Source organism: Pseudochaenichthys georgianus, chromosome 18 (assembly GCF_902827115.2).
Source record: "Pseudochaenichthys georgianus chromosome 18, fPseGeo1.2, whole genome shotgun sequence".
Classification (NCBI taxonomy): domain Eukaryota; kingdom Metazoa; phylum Chordata; class Actinopteri; order Perciformes; family Channichthyidae; genus Pseudochaenichthys; species Pseudochaenichthys georgianus.
In genome coordinates this window covers 5,662,072-5,679,195 of record NC_047520.1, presented here as the reverse complement: position 1 = coordinate 5,679,195, position 17,124 = coordinate 5,662,072, and the positions used below count along the sequence as shown (strand labels likewise).

The following is a 17,124-nucleotide window of genomic DNA, read 5'->3' as shown; positions in this document are numbered from 1 at the left end:
GGAGGGGTACCTGTCTGTGGGGGCTCAGAGCGGCTGAACACGTCTCTCCACGCCCCGTCCAGGAAGGAGGAGCTGTAGCGGTTGTCAAGGGCGCCGAGGTGCTTAGCAACCGGGTGTGAGCCTGATGGAGAAGATGGAGCAAAGTAATTGGACGGTAAGTGTTGGACAATACAGCACAATCATTAAAACAAATACAAATAAAAGCACAGGTATGGTTCAAGATACTTTTTAAGATACTAGACGTTTATAACGGTCACATTTATCCCAATATGTATCCTCCATGGAAACAGCCGCAGATGCTCTTACCCAGAGGCACGACCAGGAAGCGCATGTGGTTGAGCCAATCGGAGGTCTTGTTGGCGAGCTGAGTGACAAAGAACTGCAGGATTGCTCCCAGGTAACTCTGGCTGCCCACCGCCGCCACCTTCACCGCCCTGGGCATGGACGAGTTACAGTTACAGCTATGGGGGGAGAGAGAGAGAGAGAGAGAGAAGGGGGAGGAACTGTTTAATTTGCAGTGATGTAAAACTATGGTAATGATCACATCTTAACATTCGAGAAGGAACACCAATTTTTCGTTAATGATGAAAAAGTTAGAGGATGACCAAGTTATCCATGAATGAAAATACACTTTCCTGTTTCAAACCAAACACCATGGAGCCTCTTAAATGTATTTGTCTCAGATTGGACACAATACAGATAACAGTCTTCTTAAAGGCTAACTGTTGAGCATCCTAGTTCTTACAGTATATAACCACTTGGTATCTCAACACCGTTTACTTTGACTGTATCACCTATTTTCCTTTATATGCTTTGGCAAAGTCCAACAAAGTTAACTTTGGGACAGATGGAGACACAACGGTGAGGGGGAGAACTAGGTGAGATACACAAAGTATTGTTTTGGCATAAAGAGAAGTTATAGATGTGGAGTCAGGAGGGCAACGAGGAGGAGAGATGGAGCCTGAGGAGATGAGTCATCCTGCAAAGAAGTGTGTGTGTGTGTGTGTGTGTGTGTGTGTGTGTGTGTGTGTGTATGTGTGTGTATGTGTGTGTGTATGTGTGGGTGTATGTGTGTGTGTGTGTGTGTGTGTGTTAGCTTCTCACAATTTCTGGATGCGGGTGAGCACGGCCGACAGCACGGCCTGGATTTCGGCGGAGGAACACGTGCAGACCACTGGGTGTCTCTGTACCTGTAGCTGCTCTGCAACATACTGCACACACACACACACACACGGAATAACGATGAGAACACACACCTAAAAATGTCTTTCGGGACATACTTCACACACACACACACACACACACACACACACACACACACACACACACACACACACACACACACACACACACACACACACACACACACACACACACACACACACACACACACACACACACACACACACACACACACACACACACACACACACACACACACACACACACACACACACACACACACACACACACACACACACACACACACACACACACACACACACACACACACACACACACACACACACACACACACACACACACACACTTACCTGTCCTTGCCAGTCGGTGCCGTTTACCAGTATCAGGCTTTCGGGGAGAGCGGAGTCTGATAACAAAATCTGGTTCAGCTGGTCGTACACCACCTTCCTCAGGAGCTAAACACACACACACACACACACACACACACACACACACACACGATGAGGTCATACACTTCCCTACAGCAACACAATTACTCTTCAGATGACTCATGAGCAAATCAATTATTCATTCCCGAGCTCCTGGGCGTCACAGATTATAGTTTGTGTTCTTTACTTTGGGAAAAGACTAAACAAAGAGGCGGACAAAGAACAAAGGCAGTTTTTTTTGTAAATGTCTGTCCTGCGACACGATGGTTCATGTCCGTATGCTCCGGTAAAATGATTGTGTAGCTCTTGTAGAAAAGGATGGTAATTTACGGGCGTGCTGTGTCCCAGCTCCGGGGACCTCTCGGAGTCGGAGCTGTTGGTGCGCTCACTCAGAGGCTTGGACAGCTGTCTCTCCTTCATGGGGGTGCTGATGCGCTTCTGTCGGGGCGTGTTGCCTCCATCCAACCTGAGGGAGGCGGAACAAAGGTGCAGCAGGATTAAAACCAGCTCAAATGGCAGCATCGATGGCCAAGATATTCAGTGTTGAATGCAGGAATAGATACAAATGCTGTACAAATATGAACCTATCAATCATACAAATCTAAATGCCAAAAATATTTAAATAAAATATCTCGGTTTGGCACCATGTGTGTTTTTTATTGTGATTTGGGGTGATTGGTTACCTTGGTGATGGCATGGCCTGGGTTTCACTTTTGCTGCTCTTCAGAGGCGTACGGGGTTTCTCTGCCACTGACACCGTGATGCAGGGGCCCACCTCCGCAAACAGCTCCTGATCCGTTAGCTCCTAGACACACAAACACACACACACACACTGCCAGTGTCAGAAAAAGGAGATACTCCGACTCTCCATTACTTTTTATTTCACTCTTTCTTCCGCTCTCTCAATCTGTCTCACTTACAGCGCAGATGGCAGCCAGTTCCCGATGGAGCGCTATTAACAAAGATCATTAACTCACACACACACACACACACACACACACACACACACACACACACACACACACACACACACACACACACACACACACACACACACACACACACACACACACACACACACACACACACACACACACATACCAGTGTGTCAGTCTCAGATAGAGCCTCCTCCAGGTTGCGGCTGCGGGAGGTTTTCATCTTCTCTATAGGAGGCTGCTCTCCCTGCTGGGGAAACGAGGAAACTGCATTCAGTCTAAAAGCTTAATGGGACTGGATTTTTAGAAAATAAAGAAATGACAGAAGTTATTTTGCAGCAACAGGAAAATAACATTATAACCAATCTTTTTGACTGAATTGAAAGCAGATGTTTTCCACTGAAAAAGGTATTTTCAGGAAGTGTGAAAACACTAGTCCCAACACTGAGAGGCTTTCTCCAGCAGTACTGTTAAAGAGGGACCTGCAGTGAAATCCATTCAGCACATTCAACACTCTTTCTATCGAGCAGATGGCGACCGTAAAAGAGCTATTGGATTCCTGCTCCATTAAGCAAACCTTTTTGAATCTTTTACATTTGCACGCCGCCCCCCCCTGATGGGCCATTTTAATAGGCTTCACATTCTGGATGTTTCCCTCATCAATGCAGAGACGCATGTTGTGTTCAAGTAAAAGTACAAGTGTTTCCTTCCAGTTCTTTATATCACTGTCTGCTATCTAGTACCACGGATAAACTGTCTGAAGCACTTTGTCGAATAAGTACTAGGTTAGGACGATGTGTTTATTGCGTAATTAAGAACACATTTATACATCAACACATCTCACAGTGAAAACGGCCAGGATGTACAACATGTTTGAATCATTCGAGTAAAAAGTCTTTAAAAAGTGATGATTTAAAGGGATTCTTTTTGTAAAGGCCAATATATAGTTTTTTTAAGAAAATCATTTGAATACAAATATCTACATGTATATTGGTTGTATATTTTGACTGGCTGTGACTGGATCAAAGAAAAAAAGCTATTTATTTTCAGATGGTTGATTCAAGGCTAAGGTACATTGGCTATGTGTAGTCCTAGGTAAGTATTGTACCTGTATCACTAGTCCATTGTACACAATCTAAATGAGGTCTTTTCTGAAGTTGAACACCCTTTGGGAATAATAAAGATTAACTGCACTCCGCTCAATGGTTTAGGGTTTCTAGAGCGCCACATGAAAGCCCACAGCTCTCATAAGTTACATTCTTGCTGATGCTGCAGCTTCCTGGATCAGAGTCACTCACCGGGCTGAAAGTGTCTCGACCTAAACTGCCTTTGCTGTTCAGGCTGCCGATCTCCGTCTGAGAGCTGGACTGAGACATTCCCTCGAAGAACGGCCTGAACACACAGACCGACAGAACATAAGAAAACAAATCTGTCTCCAGTATTGTGTCTTTCTTACAGCTTAGTTTGACATAGGGACATTACAGGTGATTATATAACATTAAACAGAAATGGGACAGATCAGCAGTGTCTCATGAGAGTCTATTTATATTGGACCATGTATTACACTACTTTCAACGCCATCAAATAGCGCTACTTTGAGCCATATGTTGAGGCTGGGATCACAAGGAGGGAATACAAATAGGTTTGAAAGCTACTCTTTGACTCTGTTATTGACATCCTAAAAATACACCTTCCTGGAGTTCATGACAAAGTGTACTCATATCTTTGAAGCAGATACTTTTCCCCAAAACAATGATGAGCATCAAATGTCCCTCCCATCTTTACTTCATGAAACTTGACTTTTAAATGCTATGTTTTAAATAAACCATTCGATATGAGATTTGAGGTTTTGGTTGACATTCAGATGAAAATAAAAAGGCAACCAACCAGATTGTGGTTCGACATAACCTAAAATAAACCTCACGATGAGCAGGTTTCACCAACAGAGGGAGTCAGTGTTTTGGATGCAGCATGTATATATGTCTTTATATATGAGCCGTGTTGTAGGTTTGTGCAGCCACCTTAGTTTGGGTTTGGGCGTGCTGAGGATGCTGTCGGTCTCCTCCATCTCCGGCCCGCTGTCGCTGGGGTTGTACATCTCCAGACTGTCGTAGAGCTCGTCCAGGTCCTCCTCCACCTCCTGGATCTGCTCCCTCGACACGTGCTCCAGGCCGAAACCAACCTGGACGAGAAACAGAGGAGATAAGTGACCGACATTCACAGGCACAGTGTGAAAACATTTCCAACCAGCTCTGATTGGTTCTGTTAACGCAAACAGAAGCTATGAAAAAACAACAACCTGCCAACAACCTGCTCCCCTGAGAGGTGATAATCCCTACTGAGGAGACATATGTTGTTCCCAACTGTGGTACCAAACACACACGCTTTCCTCGTGACATCAGAATGCACTCACATGGCTGAGATTTCAACGACAGCAACAAGTAAATGTGTATAAGGATATATTTTAAAAGTAGTAACACAGGGAGAAGAAAAAAAATCATATCAAGCCATTTTATTTTTATAATCTCAATATAAGCAGAGCTCTTAATCAGAATCAAATACTGAGTTGTCTGAAATACTAAAACATATATTCTTCTTAAACAGAAATAATAAATACTAATGAGAATGAGGTTCTTTTCACTACAATGACCAGTTCACTGCACATTGTCCCTTACACAAACAGACATATACAGGTCTTTCTTGAATACTCGCTTCTGATTGGTCAATAACAGAATTCTATGGTCTGTTATTTCTTAAGAACAGACTGCTGGTATGAATAACAGGCCGTCACTATGGACGCAGTTCCATCTCATAAAAAAGGGAGCGGTCTGATTGTTTCAGCAGAAGCAATAAAGCAATAAAAACTATTTAAAACATTATTTTTTGTAAAATTATTCATTTCTTTAGCCTTGTAATTAGGTCGGTGAGGTGGTCATTATTACAAAACAAGCCACTTCAGGGTGACCCAAGATGTATAAATATATGTTAATGGTAATTTAAGGCTAAGACAAACCAAAAACACACACGCACACGCACACACACACACTCTGATGGACTCCAGAGGCACATAAACACATTTCTGTTCTATTTTTATTCGACAGTGTTTACTGTTTGAGCCGACTCCCGGTTGTTGTGCCACATCCCTCCCACACACCTCGCTGCGTCTTCAAAGCCACAACATGTCGACTCCAGCAGCAACCTCTGGAGCAAACACACACCCAAAGTGAAAGCGTGTGACAAAGCCGAAGCCACCTACCTCATCAGTGACTTTAAACCTTTTCAGCAAGGCGACAAACTTCTGCTTAATGTTGGGTTGCTGCGGAGAGAGGAAGAAGACAACGTGAGATTGATGTTCATATTTCTGTGTGTGAGGGAGGGGAACGACGTGCTATTCATGCTCGATGACTCAGAACAGCAGCACTTAATGGATACACCACCAGGACATATGTATGCGTGTCACATAAAGTGTTACCTCTGCAGATGTTTCCGTGCATTTCATATTGTGTTATAAACTGGAATATGAGAGGTTGTTCAGTCGACGCCTCCGAAGGCAGATGTTTGCCTGTTTAGTTATTGGACACGCTGAGTCATTTTGAAAGTAAGGTGGGAGCATTGATTAAAAGTGACTCAGCAGGTTTTTTTAATGCGCACTTGAAGTCAAAAACATTGAAAGAAACTTTATATCGACCACATTTTTTTGCTATAGAGCAGGGGTGTCAAACTCAATTTCATCACGGGCCAAATCAGCATTATGGTTGCACTCAAAGGGCCGGTTGTAACTTTAAGACTATATCAAAATACATATATAAATATTTAATATATAAAATAATGTATTGTATTACATTATTGCCTCTGCATTGGACTATTATCGGATAGGGTAATAACTTCATAATTAACTACGTCTGAAAGCAGAAGTCTAGGGCAAATAATTGCAAGTCTCTTCAGTGCGAATGTTACAATGATTTAAAAAGAAATGACATTTTGAAATAAAAAGTAGCTTTAAAAAAAAAAAATCTAATTCTGAGAAAAAAGTCTAATTTGAGATGCATTGTGGGACATGTAGTTCATAGGCAACATGCTTCTGTAAAGTAGCACGTAACCGTCTAATAAACATATTATATTTTTTGCAAGCTCTTGTGGGGCCACATAAAATGAAGTCGCGGGCCGCATTTGGCCCCCGGGCCTCGAGTTTGACACCCCTGCTATAGAGGATAGAAGATCTTCAGCCGTTTGAACTTTTATATTGTCGACTTTATTTTAACCTTGCAATATTTGATTACGTTGGGGCAAAGGAAACAAGTTGTTAGGACATATGGCATTGCTGATATGAATAACGTGTTATCAGTTGCTTATTTACATATGCAGCCGCTATGGAGCGACATTAATATTCCTTTAGAGTTGTGTTTGTGGAAACGTGCTCAACTTAGCTCTGCCTTTGGTCTCTACCTACCTCATATTCGACTCTTTGGCTGCTAAATGCTGCTTTGCGTTCATGACCCACTGTGTCTGTTCTTCTGGTACTGAGCAGGAAGTGTAAAGAGGTTTTTTAAAGCTTAAAGAAATAAGACAGCAATGTAAGTGATATTTAAAAAGTAGAGTTGTGAGCCGGCCAGCTTAACAATGAGCTGTGAAACTACATATTTAGACATCTATTTTTGTTTTGATTAAAAATGGTATTTAAAGAGGCCCTATCGTGCTTTTTTGGGTGGAGGTTCCCTTTCATGTAGAGTGTTATATAGGTTGTTGTGCAATGATGCTCCTTGTGTGAACTCTGGATATTTTTGGTCGATAGAGGTCATATCAGCTGGGCAAAGCTTCCATCAGCGACATTATTGGATGTCTGAGTGGCTGTAGAGAGTCGTTTTGTTCTTGGGGGTCTTGTCCTGAATTGCTGCTAAAAATGTAAGAGCGATGACCTCATGTGGTTATGATAATCATTCTGTGTATACGAGTGTGTTTTCCAACCACAGTTCAGAGAAAATGGTCTGTTGAAATGGCTTTTGAGTGTGTCTAATGTGTGTGTGTTCATGCCCTCAAGCAGAGCAGAAATGATGGTTATTATGTGTGTGTGTGTGTGTGTGTGTGTGTGTGTGTGTGTGTGTGTGTGTGTGTGTGTGTGTGTGTGTGTGTGTGATCCACAGGCGGTGGTGTTGGGGAGCAGCAGTAACAATCTCGCGGGGACTCCACAGGAGTGCTCCATTAATAACCTGCTGTGACACACACACACACACACACACACACACACACACACACACACACACACACACACACACACACACACACACACACACACACACACACACACACACACACACACACACACACACACACACACACACACACACACACACACACACACACACACACACACACACACACACACACACACACACACACACACACACACACACACACACACACACACTCCCCTGGTCAAATGGAAGGTCAATTGTAATGTTCAGAGTTTCCAACACGTCTGACTGACTATTCTGTTCTCCTGCTGATTGTTTGTGTAAATGTGTGTGTGTGTGTGTGTGTGTGTGTGTGTGTGTGTGTGTGTGTGTGTGTGTGTGTGTGTGTGTGTGTGTGTGTGTGTGTGTGTGTGTGTGTGTGTGTGTGTGTGTGTGTGTGTGTGTGTGTGTGTGTGTGTGTGTGTGTGTGTGTGTGTGTGTGTGTGTGAGAATGAGGCCATGCATTACAATTATTGCGGGTGCTTGTGATTTGCTTCAACGTTTTCCTCCCAGAAAATTGGCCTGAACCTGAATGTATTGGGAGAGGGAGGAAATAGATTTTTGGAACAACAGAAAAGGGAGGAGGAGGAGGAGGAGGAGGAGGAGGAGGAGGAGGAGGAGGAGGAGGAGGAGGAGGAGAGGAGGAGAGGTTGAATAAGGTGAGGCAAGAGGCAGATGAGGGCGAGGGTTTCACTCGAGTCGAATCAATTTGACTTGAAAAGGCTTTTCACGAGCAGCTTTGCCACAAATTGCCTCGGAGACAAAACAAGCAGGACATATAGAAAACAGATGGATGAAGGGAGGGAGGGAGAAAGGGGGGAGGATTGATGAGGTGAGAGAGGTGTTTCTCTTACTCGGGTGATTGCGGCGTTTGAAGGGAGCTTGCGCCTCGGCTTCTTCTTCCTCACCTCGTCCTCTTCGTCAAATAGATACTGAGAGAGAGGGAAAGTTAAAGGATAAGGGTATCCTACATTTTTATTTCATTACTGTCCACAAATCCTATTAAAAAGACCCAAAGGCAACAATAATTTGATCCCACTAACAAGTCAAGTCTGGGAGCGTCCATTGTTGCACTTGCTGACAATGTATGTTACTGAAATCCATTCTGCAAACAGAGCACAGTCCGCCGGCTGCAGATAAGCACTCGCGTAAATGAAGAATATTAATCCACAGCTTAAAATAGTCCCCAAGAAAAAGCACTATCTACCCTCGTTGGAGGAGCGGTAGATAAAGACTTCAGTGCCCAGCTTTTTTGTACAGAACAGAATGTAATAAATTAGCCTTTTATAAAACATTTCACTATGTGTTTGTCTGCCATTTTTAAATAGGAACTACAGGGACGAATAATGTCATTATTTTGGCTATTGTTTGATCGGCTATGTTAAAATTGCACTACTGAGGGTTGGTATCATAGGCCGAATCCATCAAATTAGCAGGTTGTATACAAGCCAACTGTATTTTTAATTATCAGAACCACTTTCTTTTGAGGTAAAATTAAGAATTAAAACCAAAGATTTTAAAGTTTTTATTACATTTCCTTCCCAAGTTTGACTTTAGGCAAAAAAGCTATTGTTGAGAATTGCATCTAGCAAATTGAAGCACAGACAACAGATGTGACGGCGTTATTTCCACGTTTCCAAACACACCTGTCCCTGGATGGGGTCGTCGCTGCCTTCCTGTTCTGACGAGTAGCTCTCTTCCTCTTCCTCGGAGTAGTTGTCGATGTCTGGAGAGCGATCTGCGGAGACAGACGACGTTAGAGGAGATGGGAGGACAAAAAGGGGAGGAGAGACAGGATTTGTTGAGGGGTCGTTCTCACCGGACATCTTTGCTTTGGGCCCCTCGTGGTCGATGGGCTGGCTGGACAGGGAGTAGACTCTGATCTCAGCGACGGGCACCGAGGCGTCCTTCAGCTGGCTGTGCAGCCCCAGGACCTGAGCCCCCTCGCTGGGGTGCTGCATCACCTGCACGGAGAAGACAACACACTACACGTTAGCACTTTCCTGTCTCATCTGGATAGCCTTCAACTGAAAAATCACAAGTTGATGCATTGTTAATCCCATTCAACATTTCAACAATTAAAACTAGGGGAGCAGGAAGTTAAAATGGCAAAATGGTGCTTCTTAGTCGACGTCTAAAACCAGGGAAAATCTATATTCAAGACATACTAGGTGGTAATAGTCTCATATTGTAATTTATTTTCATGTCTAACTCCACTAGAGTAAAAATGAAACATTTATTGAGCTACAATAAATTCTATGCCATTGATGGACATTGGGTTTCATTGTTTCGATAAGAAAATAAATGTCTTTAATATTATTTTTTATTTTTCTCCAACTTCGAAAGTGCCTTAGCTTTTATGTTACTTACATGAGATGCAAATTAATGCTAAAATATTCAAATGGAAACAACAAGATAATAACTGAAGGGAAACAACAAGTCAGCTATTTAAACTTCTACCAGAAATATTTAAATTGCGGTTCTCTACACACAGCGGAGATAAACACAGGATGGGATTCAAACAGCATCAGAGGGAGAGGAGCAAGAAGAGGAAGAGAGACACACGACATAAAGGCTCTGGAGACAGAGCGGAAGACAGGTTAGACAGCAGGAGAAGAAATGAGGACAGACGTGAAGCAGGTGTAGAGAAGAGAAAGATAAAGGAACATGGCTGCAGGAGCTAAGCAAACCAGCAGATGGGATTAACAAAACCAGAGAAAGTTGAACATGCGACGCATACAAAGTCCTTCCTCTGCAGCAAACAGCAGCATCACGTCTCCTGCCTCTGTGTGTGCGTGTGTGTGCGTGCGTGTGGGTATGTGTGTGTGGCCAAGCATTACTATACTTGTGGGGACCTAAATCTGTTTACACAGTCACGTGTGGGGACTCGCCTCCCTTATGGGGACATAATGGAGGTCCCCATGAGGGGGGTCATTAATTTTAGGGTGAAGACTTGGTTAGGGTTAGGCATGTGTTGGTTATGGTTAAGGTTAGGATAAGTCTCCAGGAAATGCATATAAGTCAATGTGATGTCCCCTGAAGTGATGTATACATGGTGTGTGTGCGTGTGTTGTGTATCTAAAGGCCCTGACACACCAACCCGATTTTGGGAGTCAGAGGCCGTCAGAGGCTGTCGGGCATTCGCGGCGCCGTAGTCAGGTTGGTGTGTCCCGCACCGTCGACCGTGACACGCCTTATTTGGACTGCCAGACCCGATGCATGGCCGATTCAACATGTTGAATCGGCCATGCATCGGGTCTGGCAGTCGGACCAAATAATCACTCTGATTGGCTGTTCAGCTAGCAAATCAGTGCATGAGAAGCGAAGCGGAAGTGAGGGACGTAAACAAACGATTTAAGAAGGCACACACAGACTGCTATTCATTTTCATCTCATCATGGCGATCTGGAATGATGCAAACGAAGACCTGCTCATCACCTTGATCCAGGAGAGGCCAGCTCTGTATGATATTAAGGCCCTGACACACCAAGCACTCACCAGAGGACTAGCCGACGCTGAAGTCGGCTGTTGCCTGGCCGTGTTCTCCTGCGTCATGAAGAACCGGAAGACAGAGAAGAAGAAGAGTATCTTTTCTCCGTAATATCATACAGAGCTGGCCTCTCCTGGATCAAGGTGATGAGCAGGTCTTCGTTTGCATCATTCCAGATCGCCATGATGAGATGAAAATGAATAGCAGTCTGTGTGTGCCTTCTTAAATCGTTTGTTTACGTCCCTCACTTCCGCTTCGCTTCTCATGCACTGATTCACTAGCTGAACAGCCAATCAGAGTGATTATTTGGTCCGACTGCCAGACCCGATGCATGGCCGATTCAACATGTTGAATCGGCCATGCATCGGGTCTGGCAGTCCAAATAAGGCGTGTCACGGTCGACGGTGCGGGACACACCAACCTGACTACGGCGCCGCGAATGCCCGACAGCCTCTGACGGCCTCTGACTCCCCAAATCGGGTTGGTGTGTCAGGGCCTTTACGGAGAAAAGATACTCTTCTTCTTCTCTGTCTTCCGGTTCTTCATGACGAATACACACTACCGCCGCCTGCTGGTAAGGAAAGTTATTGCCACTCACGCACTGAAGTCGGTGCGGTGTGTTCCCGTGCGACACATGGCCAAAACGCAGGAGAACACGGCCAGGCAACAGCCGACTTCAGCGTCGGCTAGTCCTCTGGTGACTGCTTGGTGTGTCAGGGCCTTAACGGAGAGACACCCAGCCTCTGTCAACAGTCTGGTCACACTCGCTGAGTTAATGAAGTCTGAGCGCCTTATTATGGAGACAGCCTGAGCCACACATCACAGAGAGACATTACTGCTGAGGTTCAGCTGACCTGCTTCAATGCTAGCTCTAAAAAAGCTTCCTATAGCTGCACATTTTAACCAAGCCCCCAGGAAGTGCGCCGGACTCTGAGGAAAATATTCGTTGTGGCCAAACGGCGGTACTACACTTCTGTATCGGTCGCTGGGCCCGGAAACACTTTTTCCCATTGACTAACATTGGGAAAGAGACGTCTGTAAATCGTTGGATAATTTTTTTAAACTACCCAGTATGAACATTTGTATAGCCCTTATTAAAAACATTCGGTCCTCAAGTTGTAAAATGTCCTAATAACGTTATTCTGAGAGTTATTTCCTCGGCATTATGAACGCGCATCTGAGAGTGGGAGCTCGGGGGCGGGGCTTAACGGGCAACTCAACTGTGCATGCTCTATGAGCGCACATACGGGTTCTTCTGCTCTGACAGCCAGGCATGCTGGGTAATCTGCGACGTTTCGCTCTCTCAAAAGTTGGGCCATTTTGTCCTCATGCGCCAATGAGCAGCTCTCATAGGAAAGAACGAGACCCCGCCTCCCACGCTGTATCCAGTTCTTATTATACATCCATGATTTTAACCCAGGAAAAGGCTTTCATGCAAATCTGACAGGTGACCAAAAAAGAAGGGAAAACACATGTTTTATTAGAATTAATTTAATTGTACATTTTCCAAACGGCGAGACTAAATGACCTGCAGGTTCATCTTTTAAACTTATAATGCATTATGTTTGAAACCATGCAGTGATAATGCTTAATAGATAATCACATTACTGCTCAGCGTTGTGTGTTCCAAGTGGAAGTAAAGGCAAAATAATATGTGTGCGAGCTGAAGTAGTGCAAATGCTAAGTAAATGGAAAAAAGTCAGAGATTACAGGATGTTGCATAATCAAGAACAACATTCATAATATGTCTCCGTAAGCAGTTCTCAATGTATTTTTGCGGAAAGGGTGCAGCAAATGTTTTTGGCTACTAAAGACTATGGGAAATGATTGCAAAGAAAAACATGGAAGTAAAACAATGTTTATCTTAAAAAATCTTGGTGAAATTTGAGATGATTTTTCACCATCATGGAACTCAGATTGTATAACTTTTTGAAGAATCATAGACCAAAATTATTCATCAAGAAAATGAACTTCATTAATTGATACTGGAAACTTCTAACCGGTTACAGACTGACAACAGAGTGAATTATGGGAAATGAAGGCAAATTCAGTGTGAAATTGTTCTGTGAGTTCTACTTCTGTTTTTGACAAACCTATACCTCGTACAAGTTTGAGTTTATAGTAAAAGTATTGCTGCAGTAGTTTAGAAGTTTTCTTCACACTCCCTGCTGTTCTGATAGAACTGAATAAACTGAAAACCTCAGTGAGTCCCCTATAGCTTTTGATTTGTCTGACCCGCTCCGAGCTCGGGGCAGAGTTCAGGCTTTTACTGAGCCTGTGAAGGAAATGAGTTTGAACCCATCATGCGTACGAGTCGGCGTTCGTGTCCTTTGCCCTCTCCAAAGCACAACCTGTCTTCTGGAATAGCTTCATGAATACAAAGTAACGTTGTTTTGTATGCAGAGGCAGCAGCAGGCCAAAGGCTGGAGCCACATACTGTGTTGGAAATAAAAATACTTTTCTTAAAGTTTTGAGTTCACAAGATCTATTCTCTGATTCATGTACTCCCATCCTATTTGGTGAATCTGGTTTAATTTGCTCTTGATAAAAGACTTGTCATTAAATCTGTATTTATGTACTTTTCTGGTGTTTCACACTGTAAATAATTCTGACCTTCAACGAAACATCCACATGTACAGACACACACCATAAATCAGAAGCCTTGGAGAAAACGTTCTTTTTGTGGGAGACGGAGAATCGCGAGGAGCTTTTTGGCAGACGAGGCCACAGACTTTGATTTATGGCGACATTTATGGCGTGCCGGAAAAAGAACGCAAGGCCAAAGATTGAAATCCGAGTTTTAGTTTAACGTGCACTAGCTGAAATTGAGTTTGGACGAAGGGTAAATGAAGGTTAAAGCTAAATATGTCCTAATAAAAGTCCCTGAATGAGAGAAAATTCCTCTGGTTGATATCACGTCAGAAATCACCGTGACGACGGTTAATGAGATCAGTTCAACGGAGATTGGACTGCAGCAGAAGGCAGAGGCTGCATGTTTAGGGAAATGAGACTTTGACCGGTGTTTTGTTGGGTCAACAGCTCAGATCAGTCGGGACGAGAAGAGGACGACACTCCGCTGACTCGACAACACGCAGCTGAACCTCCATCTGCTGCTGTGGAGCTGCTGAAGACACACTAACATGCTACGATACGACATCATGTGCTCATTTTCAGCTGTATGCAGTGTCTCTACTGGGACATGTCTGATGTCTCCATGCTTTAACGTTCAAAAAGCTCTTTATTAAACCTCTTTCCACCCTCTGTCTGAAACCAGAGCCCAGTCTGCTCTGATTGGTCTGGCTGGCTGTGTTGTGATTGGTCAACCGCTAACAGATGTCCCGCCCCTTAGCCTGTCAGCCTATTTGATCATATTAAATGTTATAAATGCAAAAATGTGGGATACAAACTAAAGACAGAAAACATTTGAGAATCAAAGGAAAAACATTTAAATGTAAACACATTACAAATCACTGGGTGGGTGGTGATACCTCGGCCATGTTGATGAGACCCAGAGCGAGGGTCTTGTAGCCCAGCATGGTTCGGTTCTTGTATCTCTTCCGTCTCTGCAGCATGATCTGAAGCTTGTTGGCGTCCCTCTTCAGGAAGTGTGGGTACTGCGGAGTACAAATACACACAAGTTCAGAGCCAGACTGATACAGCGATGACTTTGTTTCCCAGGTCGTGACAATCAGGCCGATTGGTTGCGTAAGACCTCGACACCCGCAAACCTGTCTCCGGCGTGCTGAAGTGTCGTCGAGCCACTTAGTCACATCCTCACTATGACATAACCCGTCATTAAGGATCTGCACTATAAAAAGGAACAAAAGCCACTTCTGAAACTATGTTCAAAGCCATGAAATCACTCCGCCGCTCCGTTTTAATAGGCTTCCTCTCCGCAGTGGAGGGAGTTGAATGTATAATGTATAATGTCTGGCTCAGTGCGCGCGCTAAGATCCACAGAGAGAAACTCGCTGACCTTTTAGCAGCATTTAGATACATGGAAATTGGAGAGGATGATTTAGAGCAGAAGAAACTCTGCTGGGATTAGTCGTGCTCGGCCTGAATGCATGGCAGGATGGAAACGCTGTACGAGTGTTGATGCATGAACAGGCGCATTTTATTACATGTAGCAACAATGAAAACATTGTTCGTGAAATTTTAAGCAACAACTTTTATATGTTCAATTATTATTATATAACTGCTACTTATTCGTTTTACCATGGATGAGAACTTATTTGATTCCTGCCTCTTACTAAGTCTATTGTTTTGCCTTTTATTTGCACCGTCACACACACACACACACACACACACACACACACACACACACACACACACACACACACACACACACACACACACACACACACACACACACACACACACACACACACACACACACACACACACACACACACACACACACACACACACACACACACACACACACACACACACACACACACACACACACACACACACACACACACACACACACACACACACACACACACACACACACACACACACACACCTGAGCCCCCTGATCCTTAGTGGGTTTACCTGCAGGGAGAAGGTGAGCTGCAGGTCGGTCTCCGTCAGGCCTGCGCAGGACAGCAGGATCTCGTTGGAGCGCAGGATCCTCTTTGAGCCCTGAGGAGGCGACGAAAGGAGAAGAAAAAACACAAAAGAGAAATGTCATGGGAGCAGGGAACGATGGAAACATTATAATTAGCAAAACCCGGGTAACTCCAGCAGAGTCAAAACAATAAGCTAATCAACCACATGCAGGGCGGTGGAGCGTGGGAGGAAAGTGACTGATAGGAAGGAAGATGGAGAGAGTAACAGCAGCAGCATGGAAAAAGAATTAAAACAGCTTAAAGTGTCTTCGGTGCCAGAAAGTGCAGATCACTTATTGGTTTGCTTAGATAGAAAACAAGATGGAGGTGGTGGAGAGTGAACCGAAGCCAAGGAGCAGAAACTGGGAGTGGAGCCACAGCCTTAAAGGGGCCTTCAAATGTATTTACACAAAGACTACGAGAATCTGTTTTTAATATTGGACAAGATGGGATGATGGCGAGCACACAAAGGGCGCAACAGAGCAGAATGGAGAAAACACTTCATCTTAAATATTCATCCTTAATGTATTTTTTTTAATTTAACCAAAACATATCATACGAGAGTTATTTATTTTAGCTTGCTATCCTCTGCTGTCAAATTGTAAGAAATTGAATACTGTACTGGAAGCTTCCGTCTAGTATAACAACACAAAATCATAGAAGACAGAGGAAGTGTGTCCGGATCTAATAATCTTGACAAAAAAAGAAACAACTCTTAAATTCAAATTCCACATGATGTTATATGTTTCGTTGCGATTGAAACTATTTCATTGTTGTGAGCTTTGGGTCTTCCATCGTGAACCTCTTTCCCCTCACTACTGCTGCCGAAAGCAACGTTTGTGAGAGAGGACTCTCTTACCTGCAGCTTGACGGCGATGACCACAGAGGTGAGGTCTTTATCCAGCTCCTTCAGCATGATCAGCTTCTTCAGAGTCAGGTTGAACAGCCTGGGGACGAAACACAGAAAGACTCGGATTAGAAGGCATCATGGATGGCTGGATTATTGTCTGTAAAGTTTCACGGGAAAGCTCGTGGCAGGGTGTGGCATTGTTCAAGGAAGAAATAACCCGTTACATTTGAAAGCAGATCCAGATTGATCACGAATGTCTCTTTTACCTCATTCACACCAACGCAACTCCGGTTCAAGCTCCGTGCTAGAGCTTTTCAGGTTCAGAACCAGTTCTTCGGTTTAGCTCTGGCTCGTTTCACACCGCCAAGAGTC

The 17,124-nt window shown here is 44.0% G+C and overlaps 1 protein-coding gene across 2 annotated transcripts in view; it reads right to left on the bottom strand.

Annotated features, from left to right (window-relative positions):
• LOC117463483 (phosphofurin acidic cluster sorting protein 1-like) overlaps positions 1-17,124 on the bottom strand; it is a 33,408-nt gene that overhangs the window by 6,412 nt on the left and 9,872 nt on the right. The window contains exons 2-17 of one of the 2 annotated variants that reach the window (XM_034105726.2): positions 16,762-16,849; positions 15,847-15,936; positions 14,775-14,900; positions 9,617-9,761; positions 9,444-9,535; positions 8,652-8,729; positions 5,823-5,882; positions 4,588-4,748; positions 3,865-3,958; positions 2,733-2,813; positions 2,315-2,436; positions 1,962-2,097; positions 1,554-1,658; positions 1,105-1,211; positions 307-461; positions 11-121 (exon numbers count right to left, since the gene is read on the bottom strand). In XM_034105726.2, coding sequence (XP_033961617.1) covers positions 11-121; positions 307-461; positions 1,105-1,211; positions 1,554-1,658; positions 1,962-2,097; positions 2,315-2,436; positions 2,733-2,813; positions 3,865-3,958; positions 4,588-4,748; positions 5,823-5,882; positions 8,652-8,729; positions 9,444-9,535; positions 9,617-9,761; positions 14,775-14,900; positions 15,847-15,936; positions 16,762-16,849 — 1,751 coding nt within the window. Of the gene's footprint in view, positions 1-10; positions 122-306; positions 462-1,104; positions 1,212-1,553; positions 1,659-1,961; positions 2,098-2,314; positions 2,437-2,732; positions 2,817-3,864; positions 3,959-4,587; positions 4,749-5,822; positions 5,883-8,651; positions 8,730-9,443; positions 9,536-9,616; positions 9,762-14,774; positions 14,901-15,846; positions 15,937-16,761; positions 16,850-17,124 lie in introns of both variants that reach the window. The other variant, XM_034105725.2, reaches the window with a different exon arrangement.